The sequence below is a fragment of the Daphnia magna genome, linkage group LG9 (genome assembly GCF_020631705.1).
Source record: "Daphnia magna isolate NIES linkage group LG9, ASM2063170v1.1, whole genome shotgun sequence".
NCBI classification, from domain to species: Eukaryota; Metazoa; Arthropoda; class Branchiopoda; order Diplostraca; family Daphniidae; genus Daphnia; species Daphnia magna.
The window spans coordinates 5,240,603-5,264,001 of NC_059190.1; the positions used below are offsets into that span (position 1 = coordinate 5,240,603).

The 23,399-nt window shown below is 42.2% G+C and overlaps 3 protein-coding genes across 4 annotated transcripts; 1 reads left to right on the forward strand and 2 right to left on the reverse strand.

The window, feature by feature from the left end:
* Positions 1 to 8,917: 8,917 nt before the first annotated feature.
* On the reverse strand, positions 8,918 to 18,716 carry LOC116930754 (chaoptin). 2 transcript variants are annotated; one of them, XM_045179129.1, is made up of 7 exons: positions 18,524 to 18,716; positions 14,786 to 15,434; positions 14,568 to 14,667; positions 13,551 to 13,721; positions 13,354 to 13,469; positions 13,134 to 13,280; positions 8,918 to 12,866 (listed from the first exon to the last, which is right to left on the reverse strand). In XM_045179129.1, exons 2-7 carry the CDS (start codon positions 15,410 to 15,412, stop codon positions 9,252 to 9,254), a joined length of 4,776 nt encoding a protein of 1,591 aa, XP_045035064.1. In that variant the 5' UTR covers positions 15,413 to 15,434; positions 18,524 to 18,716; the 3' UTR covers positions 8,918 to 9,251. The 2 variants fall into 2 exon arrangements, with proteins under 2 accessions (XP_045035064.1, XP_045035065.1); XM_045179130.1 differs by lacking the exon at positions 18,524 to 18,716 and adding an exon at positions 16,548 to 16,845.
* Positions 18,717 to 18,890: 174 nt separating this feature from the next.
* On the reverse strand, positions 18,891 to 20,122 carry LOC116930755. Its single transcript, XM_032938161.2, has 3 exons — positions 19,924 to 20,122; positions 19,543 to 19,821; positions 18,891 to 19,372 (listed from the first exon to the last, which is right to left on the reverse strand). Exons 1-3 carry the CDS (start codon positions 20,014 to 20,016, stop codon positions 19,247 to 19,249), a joined length of 498 nt encoding a protein of 165 aa, XP_032794052.1. The 5' UTR covers positions 20,017 to 20,122; the 3' UTR covers positions 18,891 to 19,246.
* Positions 20,123 to 20,744: 622 nt separating this feature from the next.
* LOC116930756 (probable malonyl-CoA-acyl carrier protein transacylase, mitochondrial) lies at positions 20,745 to 22,898 on the forward strand. The gene is made up of 5 exons (XM_032938164.2): positions 20,745 to 21,318; positions 21,379 to 21,539; positions 21,625 to 21,763; positions 21,824 to 22,041; positions 22,381 to 22,898. Exons 1-5 carry the CDS (start codon positions 20,880 to 20,882, stop codon positions 22,774 to 22,776), a joined length of 1,353 nt encoding a protein of 450 aa, XP_032794055.1. The 5' UTR covers positions 20,745 to 20,879; the 3' UTR covers positions 22,777 to 22,898.
* Positions 22,899 to 23,399: the final 501 nt, after the last annotated feature.

Sequence of the window (23,399 nt, forward strand, 5' to 3'; positions counted from 1 at the left end):
TAGAGAAACATGTGTTGGGATACGTGCAAATCTGTGTGCTGTGTCAGGCACGAAAATCACCTCCCATGAAACCACAGGGCTACATGGAGGTAATAAGAGTAGAACGACCCTTTGAGAAGGTGGGAATTGATGTTTTAGGACCATTTCTGATGACGGGTGGGGGCAATCGGAACATCATTGTAGCGGTAGATTATCTCTCAGAATGGGCCGAGACGCGGGCACTACCAACCACTACGGCTAAGGATGCAGCAGAATTTTTTTTTAAGGACGTGGTACTCCGCCATTGGCACCGGAAAGCATTGTGACCGACTATGGGAAGTGTTTCATTGCAGAATTTACTAAGTCCATAATGGCCGCTCTGGAGGTAAACCACCGAGCTACTACTCCATACCATCCGTAGTCAAATGGGTTAGTGGAGAGGTTAAACCATACTTTGGCAGACATGTTGTCAATGTATATGAATAAGGCAAATATAGACTGGGATACCATCCTACACTATGTTACTTTTGCTTATAATTCAAGCCGCCAGGAATCAACTCGCAGGACGCCTTTTTTTCTTTTCTATGGTAGGAAGACAATACTACCCATAGATGTCGTGATGAATGGGAACCCGAATCCGGTGAAACATGACGGGCAAGACGAGGTGGTGAAAAAACTGGGGAAGCTCAGAAAGTGGTGGCCGAATGGTTACAAAGAGTGCAAGAAAAACAAAAGGACGCTTTTGATGCAGGACGAAGAGTTGCAACAGATTTCAAGGTTGGGGATGAAGTCCTGGTGTATGAACCTTTTCGCAAAATAGGGCGGTCTGAAAAGTTACTACATCGATGGCGAGGACCCTACGTGGTTGTCCGTGAAACGTCGTCGTTAAATTACGAGGTAAAGTTGCCACGGGCGCGGAAATCAGAAATTGTTCACGTGGTCAGCATGAAGAAATTTGCTAGAGGTTCGCCAGAGGTGACGGGTAGGCCTAACGAAGAAAACTTCCTAGGGGATACTTTACCAGTAACGCCGCCACTGGAGGGGAGTCAACGGCCAGTAACAACTGAACCCGACGTGGAAAAGACCCAATCGGCGAGCTGCGTCAGCAGAGAGAGATGAAAGGGGAAAGAACTGCACGGCTAGAAGCAATCCAGGAGGAGCCAGAGGAGGAGGAGGGTGTCGATCCCGAAATATCCCGCCCGGAACCACAAGCACCTGAGCAAAGAAAGGGAGGGGAGAGGAGATCGGAGAGAAGTTGAAAACAACCCAAGCGCTATGGCAACCTAATAACCTTCAGCCCCTTTATGCTACTCTTGACGCTACTATGTGGGGCAATGCCATGTTGGGCATCTCCTCGGGAGAGACTCGTAATGAGTGGGGTAGTTTTTCAAAATCTTGGGGAATTCAACTTCAGCGATTCGGAATGAGTAGTCGTGACTGAGGTGTCTTTTCGACAAGTTGAGGCTACCCTGGGCCATCTTGGACAATGGCTGGCGGAGAAACTAACACAGCACGAAGGTGGGCCGCTGAACGAGGATTTTAAGATCGGTAATCGAATCAAAGAACAATTAACGGAACGAGCGACAGGCTGCCTAGAGGAACTAGGGGTAGTCAAGAGTAGATTCAATCACCTGAAGGAAGCAATATCCGGGAAACAGCAGAGTGCCAAGAGAGGATTAATTGGTGCCGGTGGGAGTGCCCTGAAATGGCTTTTCGGCGTAGCGACGGATCGAGAACTGGAGGAGCTTAGTAAACATCTCGACTCTCTGTCAAAAGAGACATCCGGTATTGTGAGCACTCAGGGGAGCAAGCGACCCTTGTCAATGAAAGCTTGTGGGAACTACATGAGCACACAGTAGTCTTGGGTCAATTGGAGCGAGCCCATCAGACGCTGGAAAAGGAATTAAATAGAGCCAAAATAAATTTCGTAAACGCAATGAATGTACTGGAACGACAATCAATAGTCACGGCAAGAGTGGATGAGGCTTTCCGAGCGGCACACCGGTTATTGGAATGGACCAAGATGACAGTAGACGACATAAGCATTAGTTTAGCTCTACTGGCGTCTGGCCGATTGCCTCCCGAAATGTTTCCTCCCGGACAATTAAGAACGGTTCTGTCAGAAACCCATTCCTCTCTAGCCTCAGGGTGGGCCCTAACTCCCGCACTTCAAAGAGGAGATCTTTGGCGGGCTTATCAGGAACCTAATGTTGTGACAGCATCATGAAACACCTGAGCTGGAGCTGGTGTCCCGAGTAGGACGCATGAGACCCGCACGTTCATCGGTTGTTGTCGAAAAAGAGTTGACATCAGGAATCCCGGGGAAGAACGGGGCAATGATAGAGCCCTCGACTAGCGTACTGGAGCGGAAGGGCGTCTCAACGGGGCGACTGTTGGTAGCGGATTGCGAGACGTTCTGATTGAACGTGCTGGTAACCAATTTCTCAGATCGAAACCAGTGGGTACCGAGAGACATGGTCCTGGGGACGCTAGAAGGGAGCACCTTAGCCGAAGAGGTGGTGAAAAAACTGGGGGAAGCTCAGCAAGTGGTGCCCCAATGGTTACATAGAGTGCAAGAAAAACAAAAGGACGCTTATGATGCAGAACGAAGAGTTGCAACAGATTTCAAGGTTGGGGATGAAGTCCTGGTGTATGAACCTTTTCGCAAAATAGGGCGGTCTGAAAAGTTACTACATCGATGGCGAGGACCCTACGTGGTTGTCCGTGAAACGTCGTCGTTAAATTACGAGGTAAAGTTGCCACGGGCGCGGAAATCAGAAATTGTTCACGTGGTCAGCATGAAAAAATTTGCTAGAGGTTCGCCAGAGGTGACGGGTAGGCCTAACGAAGAAAACTTCCTGGGGATACTTTACCAGTAACGCCGCCACTGGAGGAGTCAACGGCCAGTAACAACTGAACCCCGACGTGGAAAGACCTAATCGGCGAGCTGCATCAGCAGAGAGATGAAAGGGGAAAGAACTGCACGGCTAGAAGCAATCCAGGAGGAACCAGAGGAGGAGGAGGGTGTCGATCCCGAAATATCCCACCCGGAACCACAAGCACCTGAGCAAAGTAAGGGAGGGGAGAGGAGATCGGAGAGAAGTCGAAAACAACCCAAGCGCTATGGCAACCTATGGCAACCTACGCTAGGCTGCACAACGGAGCACTCAACTGGCTAAGTTGGAGGTTCTAATAATAGAACATGAGCAGCACTGTTTGGAGACGCTTCGAAGTCTGGAGCAGTTAACGAAATAGAAGCGTCAAATCCCCCTACTGATGTTATTCCATGTTCTGATGACTGTTTTATTTTTTCTTGATGCTTCACATAGTGTTGACCTTGTAATGGGTAGATCAGATCAAATGACTTCCATAGTTTAGTCAAAAGAGGCTATAGCACTCTTACAGTATCCGAATAAAAGTAAAGAAGGCTTTGAACCGTAGGCCTTAGTGGGAAACAGTAGTATAGCGAATTGTAGAAATTTTAGCTAAAGGGAGAAGTCTCAAAATTTAGATTCATTTTTCTGGTTAAAAATAAATAATAGCGGTCGGGACGACTCGCTATCTAGGGAGGGAGATGTCACGGTTATTGAGGCCCCACGGACTAGTTGTCACGTCCGGCGCTTCTGTATTGGCTATTGACCGCAACTCTACCCGAGATGTCCGGCAGTCTTGTCAGCAGATATTTCTCCCGGTAGCTGCTGTCTAGGTTAGTGCATAAACACTTGTGTGTGTCCCTTGCTGCGCCCCCAGTCTAGTTCTAACTGTTTGTTAGTACTGTGTGTGTGTGAGCGCATCGACAGTGAATACAATCTTAATCGCTACTTGAGTCTCAGCATTATTCCTCCGTGCTACAATATATAAATACTTTTCAGAATTTTAAATATTATATATCTCATCAAAATTTTATTTAGTTATATTCATTAGTTAGATTTGCTCTGAGTAATATTAACGCAAACAAGCTTTGAACGTGGATCTCCCGCTTCGCCGACGGAAACGTATCCAATAAGCCACAAATAATTTTCTATCAGACAGCTAGCATACTGTTAACAATAACTTTGTGTTTCCATATGCTACCCGATTACCCGACCTGATAATGACAATGACGAGTAATGGAAAGACTCTATTTTGTATGGCAAAAATTGTTCTACTTAGTCTACCGATGTCTACCGATGATACAGTCTACACTTTTTCCAGACATTTAATACCTAGGGCAAAAAAATGTCTCTGGACTGATATTACCCAACCCCGATGCGCGACCTTGGTTCTTACGGAGAACCCTAACCCGAAAACCCTCACCCGGTACCTTTTTACATTTTAGTGTTAAATTTACATTAAAATATTCTCGACCTTTCCCCGTATGTTGAATTAAACTGACCTTGTTCTCCCGTATAAAATGTCCCTCCAAAACCCTAACCAATTCAGTCTTTTTCTAGTGCTCAACTCAACAAGTCCTTTTTAATTTTGTAAGTGTAAGTGTTTGTGTTGAATAAGCTGTTTGGTGCCCCGACCCGCCGCGTTCTACTCTACTGTCGCTAGTTGTCACTACGCGCACACTGTAAGTCAACCTAAATCCCCATCTCTATCTCGTCTTATTCTGGAAGCCGACTCTCACCCGGAGAGTCAAGCTTCACACTAGTGTGGGATGAACCTTCAAGTGCCTTTTTTCTTTTTTCTTTTTTTACTGCTATTCTTCCCTTAGGGCTTGGTCGCCCACCCGCTTTGACCAAACAAAATCCATGCCACTACTTGAAAAATCACGTATAGTGCAAATGACATTAATTTTAATGAAACTTTAAGTTTTTGTAGATGGAGATGTTATCTACTTCTTGTGAATGTTTGAATGAAAAATAATTTTTTCAAGATTTAATTTTTTATCTTCATAGGAGCCCTAATTTTACCTGTAGTCATATGAGGGAAACTGAGCCGTTTCTCAACTTTACCCTAGGTCCCCCTTAACTTGCCCCCTAGGCTTTTCGGATGATACATAAATAACCCGTGGATTTACAAAGTCGTGATGAAAGATAATTCTTTTTACACTACAAGTATATTTGAAAATATAAGATGCGATAAGTAGAACATAAGTTATCGTGAAACAATCGCGGTTACATTTTCATTCGGATAGTGTATATTCAAATTAATTTGTCTCGTCACGCTGCAACTTTCAACTTTTTCCATCTGATGGCTCCTATTTTGTGATCTGCCACTGTTTTTCTGAGCAGGTTCGTTAATTTCGTATGAGAAGGTGAAAATGGGTCAAAATTTTAGATATTTCTAGGAACGCGTGTTAACGGATGATTGTTCGATACTGCCTCAATTTGGGTGATGATGGTATGCAGCTGAATGAAGCGAAGTTTTTTTTTACCAACCATCTTCCTAAGTGATGTTTTCGTCAGATCGATGAGCCGCTCTACCGTGACGCACGCTTTGGAATTAACTGAAGCTGGGAAGTGGAGCTGGGTCTGGGAGTTGAAATGATGGAAACGAAACTCTTCGGCATTTGACACAAGCCTAATAAACCTTCTTTATTTGGGATCTCGCTGATCCCGCTTATCCAGTAGCGTAGAATCAAATGAGACAATATCGATTCCACCCCGCAATAAAAAATTCTCTCGTAGAGGGATGATTATCCGTGCCAGTATTGAGTCTTCGAGAATCAACCCTGGGTGCTTTGCAGATTCCGCCATGACTGCATTTTGAAGCTTCCCCTTGTTTCTTATAATACACTTTGCGTCCAGCAGTGGTGCCACTTGAAAAATAGGAAAAACCTGAAAACGTTTATAAAAAACCTGAAAAACCTGTTTGCCAGATCTCCGAAAACCTGCTGAAAACTTGCATTGTTTAGTAAAAAACTTGCAAAAACTTGAAATTTTATGTTTAAAAAACCCACAAAAACCTGCAAAAATAATTTAGATTCTCCAATTTTGCATTTTTTGCCTCCAGACAGAGTCAAAGACCCCTGGTTCTTCCACTATGGCTATTTTCCCTCTCAGAAAAGAGGTACCCTCTTGAGGGGAATACTATACAAAAAACGAGGGTTGGGGCGTTAAAGTGATTTTCTGTTTCTGTGTGGAGTGAAACAACACACCCGATAGAGGCGTTCTCATGGGTGGAAAATCAGTCTTACGCCCCGACCACCCAGACCCGATAACCCTCGTTTTTTGTATAGGATTCCCTGCAAAAACCCCTTTTCTGATAGGGCAAATAGTTATAGTGGAGGAACCAGGGATTTATGACTTTTCTTCTATTTTCCCGTTAAAATATTTATAAAAATTGGGAAAAAATCGCAAAAACTGGCAAAAATAGCAGTAAACTTCCAAAAAAATTTTTTTCGATTTCTTTAACGGCTGCATCGTTGTCAACAGCACCAACTTTTCTACCGTCACAATGACTTGGAACTTGGGACGAAATTTTAAATTTTTTCCGATTTGTCTCTGTTTCTTCAACTGCTTCAACCACACCAACTGGCGTTAATATTTTACATCTATCTTCAAATCGGTAATTTACTTACTAATTTTTAAGCCCAGGGTATTGAGTCTGGTTTATATTTCGTAAAAAAAGGGGGCCTTGCGTCGGGGACTAGGGGTTTTTAATTACAGAGTTATTCCAAAATTAAAACTTTTTTTTATGTTAAGGGCCTTGCGTCATAAGGTGGGGGTCTACGGCCAACCTCCGGGGTCTTATATCAAAGAGGTCTGAAGTCTCGCTCCCAAATTTGTTCTAAAAATATTTATTAATTCTATGATATGTCAAAACTTACTTACTATTTACCTCCAAAATTTGATTTGATTTTAACAACAATTTCCTAAGATATAGTCAAAACTTTCAAAATATGCTGTTTTATGCGTAAGAAATTCTTCCGCTATTTAGCGGTTTTCATGAAAAAACGAGTATCTAGTTACAGATACAAAACATAGAAATATAGATTGTCATTTGTACGTCTTTTAATTATAAATATACAATACTTAGTAAATTACCTTTCATGATATTGTCACACTGGTTGTATTTAAACAAGCACAAATGAATACAGCAAGTGATGACTTAAATCTAAACAATGGTTTTACTCGAACAAAAAGGGGATAACCATTACCAAAAGTTGGAGAAGCGTCTGAAGACCTCTAGGGAAACCAGGGAACTCCTCTAATGGAGCCCAGCTCCGGGAGTTCACCAGATGGAGACTCATCTAACGCAGATTCGGGGCAGCGTTTTATACCATCGTGCGAATAACTCCCCTTCCGGACTGCGTATCTGCGTATCTTTCTTAGAGCGGACTTCTCTCGATAATTTCTTCACCACGATCGCAACGTTGTCCAAGAAGCGGATGGCTCATCTCTGCGAAGAGATAACCAATCTTCTTTTTCACCCGCGACAATATTCTAGTTCTAGGAAAAGTGTATTTTCGGGGTGATGTAGATAGCTGAGATGTCTGAAATGGAACAGCAGTGGGCGAAGAAAAGGAGGAGTTTGTCACTCATGGCACCATTAATGTTTGCTAGATATTAATGGAATATCAACTTTAGTAATCGATTGCAATTAGGCCAACCCCTGCTTATTATTTCTCTATTCGACGATAAGCTATTTTCCTTGCGATAAGAAAACTTGTTGTTTTAATGAAATTTTATTTTAATTCATAATTTTTTTTAATTTGCAAAAATTTATTGCTCCCTTAATAACAATAAAAACGCCACTGGGTGTCGGCCTTCGAGATTAATTAGACTCTGAAAGGGAAAACTTACGAAACGCTGATCGAATAGAATAACCGAAAAACCTGACGTTTTCCACTTCTCTCCATGACAGCATCAAAAACAAATGACAAACGAAAGCCGCCCTCGTCGTTTCTAAACAAACACAAATTAAAAATTAACAAACCAACCTTTCATCACAAAAAATACCCTATTCCATACAGTTTTACATGGAGAATCCAACTATAATAAAATTTCACCCAAAAATTGAAAACCCGCGGCACAGGAGGGTCCCTAAATCCACCAACCTGGCACCAACCAATCAAAACCCGACTTTCACGACCAAAATTTGAATTTCGATCAAACAAAAAAATATATAAAATTAACAAACAAACCTACATATTTAGAAACAACCCATTGGCACGAAGTTGAATACAGCGAATCAGATAAAAAATAAATGAAAACGAACAACTCCCCTGTTTACACACGATAATTTTCAGCCAATCAAAACCCGGCTGGAACCCCTGGGGAAACAATAAACAGTTTGGGGCCCATAACCACGGCATAGCTTTCCATCTTTACCAAGGTAAATCTCTCAGGGATTAACCGGATGTTAGAAGTATTTTTTGAAATTTTCGAAACATACCGGTAGAGCTTAAATTGCCCTGTCCCGATTCGCCCCGCTATTTAGGCCCATCCCTTGTTTTAAAACTTTTAAAAATATATCTGTAGGTAAAAGAACGCAAGAAAAAAAAAATTAAAAAATACTAAGGGTAGATATCGAATGGAAAATTTTAAAATAAAAAAAAATCCTATGGCTAAGTCAATCGAGTGACAGAGAGAAAAAACAAAGTGTCCCACCCTCCACCCCCTCTCCCCTACAGCTCTATAAACTCAGTAAATTTGCACAAATATAGAAACACCTTAAGTACAAAAAGAAAAAATAAAGATTAAGATTGAAAACCATACGGTACAAATGTTTTACTAGCCTTACACCAAGCAATGGGCTCTAGCAGATGAAACTGAAATTTCTCATTATCTGTCTGATGCATCATGTTATGTTCTGCGCAATTCTATTCAAAATAAAAAATTGGATCCAATAAGTAAACTAGTTTATGAAATCTACCACTTCGTGATTCGCACACTTGTCCGGAACTTGCATGTTGGATATCCACACACATCCGTTAAGGAAGATATGTTGTCCAATCCATAGCTTTGCCCTTTTTAAAACATTTATTTTTTTATTTCTTGATAGTGTGTTTGTTTTCCTAACAAGATGCAGTGTATTTACAAGCATATTCACAGACTCAAGATAACGATAGCAAATTGGTTCCAAGCGATCCCTTAGCAGTTTGTCACTTCTTCCAATTGAAACAACTTAATAATCTGACAATTTGTGTTGAACAAAATTATTTCACGTATTCCATGGATTCATTGGGAGCCCACGATCGAGAGCACATGAGCAATAAAATTTGAAATAATTTTTCATTGATACGCCAAATTCACCATAAAAATTGCAAACGAATACAAACATACTTCCATTCACTCAGCACAGCTGTATGGTAACGTTGCGAAATTCTCCTGCTCATTTCATCATGTTTCCGACTCGGGTGGGAAGGTGACATAATAAGGTGTTGGTGGATAAAAGCTGGAACGACTAGCCAAGCCTAGAGTAGAACCCGGATGAGGCTGTGATGGCGATCCTACTTTTCTGGCAACGGGTACACTGTAGATAGAGCTGCGCCCAGCCATTCCCCGAGAACTAGGCGGAGCGCAAGGCGGTAAAGGTAGGGGCAATGAAGGCAAAGCCGGAATACCAGCCAGTGATTGAAGGGAAGGTGGACCATGCAAAGCATGACCGGGATAGCCTGGCAAACAATGACACAACATTGGATGCCCGCTATTCGGACCCACACACGTACACTTGTCATGTCTGATGGCCAAAGCACCAGCCATCGGTCCACCGCGATACGGGGCCGCCGATCGGAGCCGAACCAGACATATAATGATGATCAGAAGAGCAACGAATGCTACCACACCTCCCACTATACCGATAATTACGGCGTCCATGTGATGTAGCCCTGGACTGCCCGGTCCAGAAGAAGTCTCTGCGCGAGCATTACTCCCATACTTTTGCTCCGGGTATCGCCGATCCTTACTAATAATGTTGTTTCGCCCTTTGGAATCGCTGGAGACATGCGTGTCTTCATTTTCATTATACCAAATGATTTCCGGCTCGCCCTCTGTTATATTTGGTGCAATAGGGACAGGTGAAGAGTACGTAGGCGTGAATAAAGGGCGACTGGGTCTAGCAGCAACCACTACATCAATCACGTCGACATCTTTTACTGTGTTTTCTGTCTCAGAAGATGGAACCACCACTTCACCACGACCGAGCCCGTCGCAGCTTAAATCTTCTTCGGCCATGTCAATTAAGCGAATGCCTAAAAGAGCAGCTGGTCCACTACACCTCACATCTGCCAACTCTTGTGTCAAACTAAGTACCAAATCATCGTTGATAGAACTACTGCTATCATTCGCTTCTTCATTCGTAATATCTTCGTAGTTTATGGTGACAACAAATACCTCTCCGTCTACTGCTGTGACTGGTAATTCTTCCGTGCTGGTTGTTACACCACTTTGGACGCTCTGCGGATGCTGAGTCGAAGGTAATGTTGTGTTCCTGACTTCAACTTCATTGTTGGAAAATTTGAACGCAACTAAATCATTAGCCTGCTGGTTGTTGGTAACAAGTGGAACAGTATCGTTGCTATGCGTAGGTCGACCAAGGAGGCTACTACTAGCTGACACCCGAACCAGAATACTTGATGAATCATCTAATTGAATTTGTCGCGGCCTGCGCCGAGATCGAAATCCCTTTTGTGGCACGTGAGCCTTCAGCCATCGCCGAAAAGGCCGGGCGTTGCAGTCACAGATGATGGGGTTCTTGCGTACACCACGTAGCTCAAGAAACTGGCGATGATTGTCGGCGGCTGCTAAGAACTGGGGGCTGAAAACTGGAAGCTGCGTACCGGATAAATCCAGCGTCAATTCGGTCGACATGGGTACTGGAAAAAGAAGTGAAGCAGGCAAACTGGTGATGGCCGTGTCGTGAAGAGCAAAAAGAATGCGAGGGCTGGTCAACCCTGCTAGCGTGGCAGGGGAGATGGAACGGAGAACGCCACGTCCATGGACGTTTATTTCCCGGATTCTTGGTAGAAAAGCTGGAGCCAGTTGGTCTTGCAATGTTGGTTCAGTGATTTCAATCTCCACTCGCTCGAGTGTCGTAATGTGCTGCAAAATGTTGCGTGACTGTAGCGATTCCAGTCGTGGCAGGCCATAAAGTTTAAGATGACGCAAGTTTGGCAGGCTGGAAAATGCCTGGCTATCTATTCTCGTGCACAAAGCTAGATCAACTAGCTCCAGCGTTTCCAGTGATGATAAATTAGAAAGATCTCCCTTGACTATCTGACCGATTGGATTTCCAGATAAAATCAATTTCTTTAAAAAGATCATCCGAGACCAAATATTGAGAAGTCCAGAGCCACTACCTAAGATTTGGTTGTTGGAAAGATCCAGCATCTCCAGCAACGTAGGGCGCTGAAAAACAGTTTCGTTGAGGTTGTCCAGCTTGTTCGACGAGAGATTCAGTCGCCGCAAGAACGGGGTCTCTAAAACAGGTATCCGCGAGATCCCAGTAGCAGCCATATTGAGATCCTTCACCTTCTTCGGCTCACTGAGCACATTATGAATTGATTCCTCAGTCAGAGGATTGACAGAAAGATCAAGGGTCTTAATGGTAACAAGAATGTTGCTATCCGCCGGGATGACACGCAAGCGGTTACTAGCCAAGTTCAAGTACTCCAGGTGAAAGAACTGCTTTTGTAACGCATCCATAGGCACCTCTTCAAAAAAATTATGCCCTAAGTGAATGGACAATAGGCCATGAATTTTAGAGCGATCAAACATGCCGGATGGAAGTGAGTTTAGGCGATTGTGTTCCAAATTCAAGTGAAGCCGAGTGATACCGTGGAAAAGATTGTCGGGCAGCGACCTCAACCGGTTGTAACTCATGTTTATCGTTTGAAGTTGTGTTGAATTGTGAAAAGCAGTGGGACTAACTCTATCTAACAGATTGCGGCTAACGTCGATTGCTCGCAATCTGATGGCTCTTGCAACTAAACCAGCCGGAAGCATCTTTAGTTTGTTGCGTGAAAGATCAAGCGTTTTAAGGGTTGATGACTGCTGTTGAAAAGCAAGTTCGTCAATCGAAGTAATCCTGTTACGAGCCAGACTAACGTATTCTAGCTTAGACCAATAGAAAAAGTCTCGAGCTGTAATGGCAGATAACTTGTTGGCTGAAAGGTCGAGAACTTCAACCGGCATACTGGCATTCGTAGTACGCGAGAGACTTTTGGGCACACTCTCCAATTGATTATTGGCCAGAACTATTTTCCTGAGTTGGGGCAGGTTGTCGAAAGCATTGGTGCGAATTTCGGCAATTTGATTTCGGCTGAGCTGTAGGAGGCGTAGTTGAGGCAGTTGGCTGAACGTTCTCGAATCTATTAACTGGATCAAGTTATCTTGCAGGTAAACGGCTCGCAAGTTAGCCAAGCCGTCAAATACACCAACGGCTAAAGTGGCCAAATTATTGCTGCGTAAATCAATCTGTCGGAGTCGGTAGAGACCGCGAAAGATGCCGTTAGGTACCAGGTCAATACCGTTGTGACTGACGTTGAGGGCGATCAGTTGCGTCATCTTCGAAAACTGACCACGCTTCAGCGCCGTTAGATTATTATGATCTAATTTAAGGGTCTGAACTTGAGGAAGGTCTAGCGCTTCTAATTCACTGATCCTATTTCGACCCAAATCCAGTTCTTGAAGGGATGGCGCCAAACTGCGGAAAGTGCTCGCTTGGATTGCGGTTAGCTGGTTGCCACGCAACTCGAGTCGTCGCAAGAGCTTGATAGGCAAGAATGCCTCTTCCGGTAGTTCTCTTATAACGTTGTAAGACAGCGACAGATGTTGCAGTTCGGTGGTGAAACCAAAAAGCTGACCTGAAACGACAGCTATTCGATTGAAGGAGAGCGACAGCCGGCGCAATTTGGTCACGTGGCGCAACGCTAACTGGGGAACCACTAATATGCCGTTGTCATCCAAGTAGAGGTCTTCCAGCTGTTCCAGTCCTCGAAATGCGTCGTCTTCCACCTGATAATAATAATATTCAGAAATTTCGATAAGCATTTGTTCTTGTCGTATTTAGGACACATAGAGTTGTGTTGGCTTAGCCGTGCCAACTGTTAAGTGAGGAAAAGACGATTCGATATATATATTTTTTTTTTCCCAAAATATTTAACAATGATTGACTGTGATATCTTAAAAGTAGTGCATTATTTGCATGGACTTTGTTGTCTTAATTACTAACTCATGCCAGGTGCTAGACAGTAACTGTTTTATTTGTTTATTTTCTTTTACCTTTCGAAGAGTGTTAACACTAAACTGCAATGTCTTCAGACGGCTCATTCGAGAAAGCGTACCATTAGGCAATTCAGCAATATTGTTCCTAGAGACGTCCAGGTATTCTAGACTTGGAAGTTCTCCCAAAGCGCCGCTATCCAAATTCTAGTCGTTCAATAAGATGTACTTCCTATAATGAGGTTATCAAAGTCTGAACATTGTTACATGTTCAACGTACCTGGATAAGATTGGCCGATAACGACAGTCTCTTGAGGGAAGGCAAACCAGTCAAGGATGTTGGAATTGAAGACAAGAAATTGTTACTCAGGTCGACATCTTGCAACACAGGTACGTCTATATCCGTGGAGAGCGTCACATCCATACGAGAAAAAGATTGATTTATCATAAAAGATATTCTCGTATTCTACTGTATACCTTGGAAGAGTCTTTCTGACAGACGAGAGATTTTATTGAAACTCAGATCCATTTTCTGAAGTTGAGACAGTCCTTTAAGAGCAGTCATGTCGATATTAGCAATTACGTTGTGCGACATATTCAGCGAACGGAGAGAAGTCTGTAGAGCAAACGCCTCATTTCCAATTGCTCCTATATAAAGAACAATTATTAGTTTATCCTTTGTGTTTAAGAGGAATACTGATACAGATTTTTAAAAAAATAAAGAGTTTAAACCTAAAAGAAAAATTTGTGAAATTTGAAATGCCACGTTTAAATTCAAAACGATATTTTACGTATGACTTCACATACCTTATTATTACGTAATTTGGGTTTTCGCTTAACTATATAGTTCTTTTGATTTTCTTAATTTTATTCAAATCTGACCACGGAACGACATCCTTCCGCAAATTTCCCACATTCGTGACAACCTTAGACTCTCGCATATCGCTAAAGTAGTATAACAGTGCAACCTGAAGACGACACGAAGCGTTGCTCTTTGCCATGACCTTTGATCTTACAGCTGAGCTCACACGACTGGATTACTTCTGTTTAGTACCTGGCTTGATTGTGTCATAAGATGCTATATCACTGCCGTGTATAATGAAACGAATAAGTTCCATACTTTCTACATTTACCTATATATAGTCTTGTAACTAGTGTTGTTATCCTCCGCCGATAGGAAAGGTGATTCGGACGTGCAGTATGCATCAACTGTTCAGTTTGAGATTGTTTTTTAAGTTGTCAGTTTCACTTCCATACCAGCCTTTGTTTCATGTTGCAAAAAGATATTTCAAACATTGCCATTGTCCTTTACTCCTTTTGAATCCTGACATACGTATTTTTATGCATACAAAATTTCTACGATACGATTCCTACTCTGCTACTTGTAAGATATTGCAGGACAATGAATGAATATCAGAATCTTAACATATGAGAATTCTTGTTTTGTAATTGGTGAGGTAGGTATGTAAGATAGAAGAATCTGGTCAAGATTACCAATATTATTGTGTTCCAAGTTTAAGCGCTGTAGAGTTTTCACCTCTTTCAAGGTGCCGGTTGGAACGCGTGTTAGGCTGTTACGTTCCAGCCGCAACTCCTAAAAATAAATTTGCATTAAATGCTGCATTAGGGTAAAATTAAAATATTACGTTCAATTTGCAACAACGAAAAGCAGTTTTAACAGAAACTAATGAAACAGACAAAATCTAACAAACCTGTAGTCTATCACATCCTTTAAAAATGAAATCGTCTAAAGCTTTTAAGTCGTTGTCGCTAAGATCGATGCGTTTCAATTGCTTGAGGTTATGAAATTCACTCGTAGAAAATATGGGATTGAGCTGATCACCCAGCGAATTCTGACTGAGATTGATGTCTTCTAAAGTGTCACCAATACCGTCCAGCAGCTTTTCCGTAATGAGCACTACGCCGTTTTGAGACAGATCTAGTCGTTTAAGAGGAACGTCGCTGGCTGTAAATAGTTGGGCAGGGAACGCCTGGTAACCGGTAAGGCGCTGTGAAAATCCGTGGATTCGAAAACGGTATGGGAGAACAGGAAAGTCACCAGGAAAAACCATCCGGTCACAGTTAATGTAGGTGCCATTGTCGGGACCACTGGAACATGTGCATGGTAGGTCTAAGCCGCGCTTGGCCTCCGTGCAGGGTTTTTCAAACGGATTATCACTAGTATAGTCATCGTTGTCCAAATGTGGAAGAGCATTCAAGAACGGATTCGTCGGATTTGGCGTGTCACCCCTTGTTGAAGCTAGGTTTAGCAATACATAAACGCATACCAGGAACCGTATCCGTCGCACCGTGTTGAGTAGATGATTCATTCTCCCCATTTTGGCCTGAGGTGGTGTCACCCTGAACGAAAAACAAAGCCGATGCAGATTAGATAAAAAACAGTCACCAAAAATCGGGAACTAAGTAAACGCGAAGAAAACATTGCAATGTCCACATTACAAGTCAACTAGAAGGATTGGCCGATAAACGAGAAAAAAAATAAGCCCAACTGTAACTTATTTACATCACTGTATTCTGATGGTGTCTAGATTATCATCGAAAGAAGTCTCTTTCTAAAAGATCCGTACGACCATAACACATGATCAGGTCGTAACATCTTTCAGTTCAGTTAGAACTGAAAGACTTGCAAATTGACAAAACAAAATAGACTTATGGTTCTGCGTACGAGTCTTCCCTCACTGCGCTTTTTTTATAATACTTCGCTAATGCCAGATTTTATTTAGAACGAATTAACGTGAAAGATTCTAATGGTCTGCCATCAAATACAAAGTTGAGGCCACATAATTCATTTGCAGATAACAGAACAGGGATCCATTGAAAGACGCTATACTCTGCATCAGTGTTTTTAGAACGGAAGCAGAAAGAAGCCACCAACTAGATTGGAAGGTGAATAAAACGGAGATGGTGCTTGGGGACACAACGCAGCTAAGAGGAGGAAGGTTTAAAATTGTTGCTTCGGCTGTATAGTGCCACCAATTCGAAAGAGTGCGTCCCAATTCGATAAAAACTGTTCCATATCGTGGAAGCAAAAGTCCTTTTGCAATCACCGACAATATCTGTTCCGTATCCGCTTTTGTTCAGTCTGACCCAATAACTGAAGCCAGACAGGTAGCAACAGAAACACACACCATACTGCTTTCGCTGTGGACCATATCGAGTAACTTGCAGCCAAACCGAAAACAGTAAAGACACATTATACATAAAAAGACGTAGGCGAGACATGTGCACGCACTTTCCACGCCGAGCAATCGTGCTGCGTGCAATGAACCCATGGCATTTATAACCTTACGGATTTTCCTTAACCGTTTTCCAGTGTTCAATGGGAAGCTCGCGGCACAGGCTATGGTTGATACGATTCGGGCAAAAATGCAGAGTCACGAGAAATCCCGGGGAAACAAAATGACTTTGATAATATTGACTGGACTACATCCTGTTAACTTTGTCTTTACTTACAAGTAATAACGTTTGAAGAATCAGCTTAAGGGTATGCGGTATGATCTACAACGCTCAAAATGAAAAAAAGCTGGAAGGATTTAACTAATTTGGTAAAAGTCACATTTGTCTCGTAAAACCTGCACTGTCGTGGTTGAGAACGTTAAACAATAACGGCCTAGTTTTGAACTTTCTTATTGACTAACAAGGAAGATGGCCCACGTTAAAGCGTCGTCAATTTCTATGTGTATTTGCTCGGATGCGGAGTAGACGATGATTACAGTCCATGGCGAAACCCGTTAGCACGGAAATCCACTTGCCGACGTGGAAACCCGATTTACACTGTTCAATTTGAAAACAAGTTTGAGGAGCAGGCATGAGTGGGTGGGGGAATATGAAAAGAGCATGCTCATTTTCGGCGCAGGTATGTCGAGCTAGCTGAGAGGAGAAAAAAATGCGTGGATAAAAACAGGTTGCCTGAGGGAGGGTCGTCGGCATCACAAGGTCTCGCATACGCACGTTTGTTCGTGTGTGAGCTCCGTTCATCCACTAGAGTTGGATGCCCGTTGGGGAAACTTTGCACTCGTCTGTTGGCTTTTGTTCCAAAACGCAACCTGCTGCTATCTGACAAACGTTACATACAGTACCTACTACTACGAGGTAGAAGAAAAAGAAATCCCCAAGATAAGCATTCCTACAGTTCGCTTGAGCTGCAGTCACAACCATAAACGTATAAATGCCTGTCTATGACTCGCCCGTAGTTTCACTGTCTTAGGCCAGCATAACGGTGGAACGCATCTGGAAACAACACAAGTCATCCTTCACGTTAACAACGTCATTGAATAGTTTCTCTTTATATCTATTTGAACTATAGTGTGTTTCAAAGCGTAAATTTTCCCCCCAGTATCTCGGATCAGGTCTTTCCCATGCTTCTCTAAGACAAAAAGGGAACTAAAACTAAAGACTCTTTGATTTTGCTTACGGCTAAAGGCATGAAATTCTCGTTCTTTAGGGGATAAAACGCTATGTCTCCCCCAGCTGTAAGCTCTACGGGATTCGAAACCGATCCAGATCTTGAAAGCTCACGGAAGTGGAAAAGAAGAAACTATTCTTCAACTTCCGTGACTGGCCCGTGAAATTATCAGCCAAATGGGAAAGTTTGTTTTGTGTGTAGAAACTCGCATTCATCAATTTGAACAAAACCAAATTAGCGGGCTAGATAATCTAATGATGACGAATAAAAACTGTACCCTTTTAAAGATAGAACATGGTCAGGTCATTTTCGAAATATATTGAACTCCGTTCCCTTTTCCCATAACATATTGCATACACTTGATACGATTACGATCAATTTGCGTAATACGAACGTAAACATGTGAATTGGCGAAGCATCGTTTTAAAACCGATGGTTAACTTGAGCTCATCCAAACTCAAACGCATACCACTAAATATTTGTTAAAAAAGCCTAACCCTAGACGAGAACAGGTATACACATGCCAATGAATCGTTGACGGAAAACAATGGATGTCATAGTATGGAACTGTTGTTTTTAAGGTCTACAATGTTGGCTCACTCAGGTCGAGTTGAAACGATAAAATAATAAACTACTATAACACCTCACACTCTCGTACTTGCCCTCACTTTGAAATTTTCTTTAGTTTTACGATGAAGCCGCCCCCAACTATTGTCTGGAAATGCTTGGCTAGAGATAAATGGGCGGAAATTTTCCACGCGTCGGTTCGTTCGATAATGCCTGGGAAAAGTGAGTTCAGTAGCCTCGTTATAACAGCAAAGAATGTGAACAAAACCGTATTATACTACAGGTTGGCCTCAGCAACGACGGAATACATGTTCCACCACGATTTCCGGTCCCACTCATACCTTCTCTTCTAACTAGTCACACACTTGACTAGTGGCAAGTCAGGAAATCACTAGCTTTTAAGTTTCTTACAATATAACTGATTGCACGTTGACGCAGAAGAATTCAATTATATTACCTGTAGCAAATCTATTAATCCCTTTTCGTGTGGAAATAGCTGAATGTTGAATTTCGGAACCAATCTACATTACTCAGGAAGTTTGAATAATTCCGGAATGCACCAAGAGAAAGAGGTCTATGGCAATCAGAAGAACCGAGGCGGGCACCCACAACACAGAGGTTTTCGTTGTTCAGAACTATCTGGTAACACTGCCAGCTGAAGACTGCCGAGTCTTCCAAGCGAGTTAGGTAGCAGTAAATTCACCTGAGGCAAAGTGGTCAGAACCCATCCCCAGTCATCGTTCTCTCTCTCTCTCTCATCCCCCCCCCTTTTTTTTTTACTTCTTCTTTTCATTCGGTTCTCTCTTTACGCTCTTTTGGCTTTTCTTACCTCTAGGGCGATCCGTTAGAAAAAAAAAAAAAGGAATTCTCACTATATAAGCATGATATAAGATTAAAGCTCGTGGACGAGACGAGAGAAAAAATACGGAAAAGAGACGAAGCACTGGCGAAGAAGGTGCAGGCCTCCTTGTTATTTTCATTCGTCGTCGGGTCGTCAAAAATTTCGTCGTCGGGTCAAATCTTGACTCAGTTTCCAGTTTCCAGTTTGTCTACTCTTCCTGTCATGTGACTAGCCCATTTCTGCGTTCTTTGTGATATTTCAACCAGAACTCACAATTTGGCAAGCCTTCTTCCTTGTTTGTGCGAGCCAGTATATTTATTTTGCTCTTACTATGCAAAACTATTCTTGTGATCTCCACAACGGTAATGGTGAGACCAAACAGCCAGAACTTGATGCGGAACCATTTTGGCAGCTAAGACACTTCTTGGGCACAACTGGATGAAAAGGCGGTTGTTGAAACCAATCCTTAAGTTAAGATAATCTATTAATGAATGCCGTATAGCATCAAGAAAAAACAACGAGATAAAGAACAAATGATTCATGTAACGGTTAGAACTGACTACGGAATTTTTTCCGTTATCCTTTTTAGATTGAATAATATCAGGAAGCAATCTAGGTCATCAACAGTTTCTCACCTTCTTGGTTTTGTCTGCTTTACGGAAGACGTTGCGAATTCGAAACGTTACCTTTCCGGCGTTGAAAACGCGAACGACACCGTACAACTTCTTGAGTTTCATGGCTGCCAACATACCGACTTTCGATTCGGACTTCAGGATACCACCCGAGGTCTGGCTGATGGTGGACGGCATGGCGCCGTTACTGCCACCACTGCTGGATGAGTTGGAGCATAGGATGCCACTTCGCATGTTACTTAGGTCTTCAAACGGCACATCTTCCGGTAGCGAAAAACCAAACTTGTACCGTTCAATAACAAACCACGAGTGATAAAAACGGAAAAATAAACATGTTCTATTCAACCTAACAATGAATTAACGTGTAAATAACAACAAGAATACTTTCTTTGGGTCGACGATGTTGGCTTCTCGAATAATTCCGTCCAAATCCTTGTTGATGATGAGAAGACACTGTTCATTTGGTTCGTCATTCATTGGAAAGACAACTCCAAACCGTTCGATAAAAAATTGTCGATTAATTTGATTCTTTTATTGCCCAATTCTTGCAGAGTATGAAAGACACCTGAAAAGGTCCTCTTCATTGCGGAGTTGACCATTAGTAGGGCTCGGCCCCGGTTCTCGAAAACCACGGTTACTCGCGGATCGTCGCCAAAAATAGTCGCCTATGGGCGATTCGGGTAGCCTATTTGCTAAAATGGGTAGGCTAGGTCGGTTTTGATGGGTAAACGGGTACAACCACCGCCACCTTGAAAAATGGCGGCTGGGATGGCGCCAAATTTAAAAAAAAAGGGATGGGTAGCAAAAAAGTTTCTGGGAAATGCCATCTTGTGGCGGAGCACAAGACTTAATTCCGGAAAAACCAGGGTAATCGGGGGGGGAAAAGAGGGTAATCGGGTAAAAGGACGGGGCTAACCGGGTTTTGAAATGGGGGAATGGAACCGGTGTCGAAATTGTGATAACCACGTAAAACCCGGGTAGGTTTTGGAAGTGGGCATTAAGTCTCAAGAACCGTTACCCACCGGGTGCAATTTTTTTGCCGAGTAGACCTACCCGTTCGTCCAAATACCTACCCATTGGACACTGGCCGAGCCCTAGACGCCCCCGATACCTTTCGCCCAAATACCTACCCAATGGACGCGGGGCCGAGCCCTAGTCCCCGATCCGCTGCATAAAGCGCAACTCCCGATATTTAAGCAGGCAACAGTGCCTTACAAGCAGAAGTACCGCAAGTCCAAAGAAAATCAAACTTAATTATCAAATCAAATTTATTACTGCTTTGCTTTTAATTGTCGGTATCGTTCGTATAGTTTTCTAACCGGATATTTAAACCAATACTTATGCACCAAGCAATGGCTCTCACTGTAAGCTTCAATTTGTTACCACGAGTGCTAGTGTGTGGCCGCAGCAGAAAATATTTTGAATTTCTTAAACCTAAACGTTTATATGCAAGAGGATCACGTTATTTTCCAACCGATCAGCCTCCCGATAATAGTGAGAGTGAGAATAAACTACATAATAACGAATCAAATGGTCAGAATCCTTCTCATGTTGAATGTGCGTCTAAAATAATTCGTGAATCCCCGAAAGAACTATTAGAAAATGCGGCCTCTTTCAAGGAGGGACTGCCAGCAAATGTCCCAAAAGATCGAATGGAAGATATTTGGAATTCTGATCCGTACCCAAAAAACACCAACTGGAAACAGAGCCAGGCCAAACATTCTATTAGACCTGCACGTGATCCCAGAGATACTTCCATTATACTGTTTCCCGGTCAAGGTAATATGTTCCCATGACTGTTCTAAATGTTTTAAATAATCATATTCCAACCCTCTGAAGGTACACAATTTGTTGGCATGGGGAAAGAGTTATTACAGTACCCACTTGTCAAACAAATGTTTGATTTAGCTAGCTCAGTGCTTGGCTATAATTTATTATCCCTCTGTTTGGATGGCCCTAAAGAAACTTTGAACAAAACAGTTTTCTGCCAACCAGCCATTGTAAGTTACTAGTTATTGGCCATTTTGCCTGAAATCCTATGATAAATCAATATTATATCTCAAGTGTTTATTTTCCACATTTTAGCTTGTGTCTTCACTTGCGTGTGTTGAGAAACTCAAAGCTACAAATCCAGAAGCAATTAATTCTTGCATTGCTACCGCTGGTTTCAGTGTTGGTGAAATAACAGCCCTGGTTTTTGCAAAGGCTTTGACATTTGAAAATGGTAATATATTAACTTAAAAAATTAAAAGGCATATGATGAAATCTGAAACATTTTCCTTAGCTGTAAGACTAGTCAAATTACGAGCAGAAGCAATGCAATTTGCCTCAGATATGACCAAATCAGGCATGTTGACTGTGTTTTTTGGACCTAACTCTAAGGTGAATACTGCTTGTGCAGATGCAAGAAGACACTGTGAAGTGTTAGGATTGGAAAATATTGAATGCAAAGTGGCCAACTACCTGTATCCTGAATGCAAAGTCATTGCTGGAAATATTGAGGTATTTGGTGCTTTTTGTAACCTTTACTTTTAGATGTCGGTCTTTGAAAGATTGAATGTTATGGCTGTGATTCGACTTATCTTGTGCGTCCTTTCATGTACTGTGTATTGGATGATTGTCGTTGCCTGTATTTGAGGAAAAGCCATTTAAAAATATCTCTCACATAGTAAAACAATCTTTTTTTTTTTGCGTAAGTCCCTTATTGTTCGACCATGCACAGTCAAAAGATGGTTGAACGATGTAATTATGGAAAACAGCAGCCATAACTGAACACGTATATTTTAATGGCAATTATTATATTATAATTATTTATTTGTTTTGTTCATTGATTTCTCCCAGGCGCTCAATTTCATCGAAAAAAATGCAGCCAGATACGAATTCCGACGGTTGAAACGACTGCCAGTTAGCGGAGCGTTCCACACAAATCTAATGGAGCCAGCCGCCAATGTCCTCAGCAAAGCTCTGAAGAAGATCCCAATTCAACAACCAATTATTGCAGTTCATTCCAACATTGATGGAAAGCGCTATCGGAATTCGGATCATATTGTTAGGTTTCTTCCCCAACAAGTAGTGAAACCAGTGTGTTGGGAACAAACAATGCATATTCTTTATGAAAGGAATCCCGATCAACATTACCCTTTGACTTTTGAATGCGGGCCAGGAAGCTCTCTTAAAAGTATCTTACGAATGGTGAATGCCAAAGCAGCACATAAATGTACACTTGTGTCGGGCTGATACAAAATCTTAACCGAATTTAAATATGATGTTTCGCGGAGCGTGCTCATTGTTCCGTTTTCTTGAATTTTCAACTCAGGATAATAGCCACCAAAAATATAAAATAAATCGGCTTAGGTTGAGCTTATCGTTGTCTATTGTAAGTTGGTATAGCAGCTAAATTTTTTTTTTTTTTATGCGAGGAAATATTCTCCGATCTTCAGAAATTGTCTATTTGATAAAGTGGAAACATATTCCCTGCAAGAAAATAACAGGTTTAAATAAGAATGTAATTATTGGACGTTTCATTTTTTCTTCTACGGACCGCAAAGAGGGGGAATCGAAGGATTTATTAACTATTAGGATTTTAATGTTTTCAGTTTTTGTCTGACTGTTAAAAAGCTATTGTTTAGGAACAAATTATTGTGCCACAAAGAAGAGCTAAAGCCCAGCTTTGATAAAACAGCTTAAAATGTAGGGTTGCTCTACAAGAGCCCACGTTAAATTCGTCATTTCGTTTTAAACTCCTCCCAGGGTTGTTAACAACCCTGCTCCTCCTGTGAGAAGGGTAGGGCTCGGCCCTGGTTCTCGAAAACCCGGGTTACTCGCGGATCGTCTCCAAAAATAGTCGCACATGGGCGATC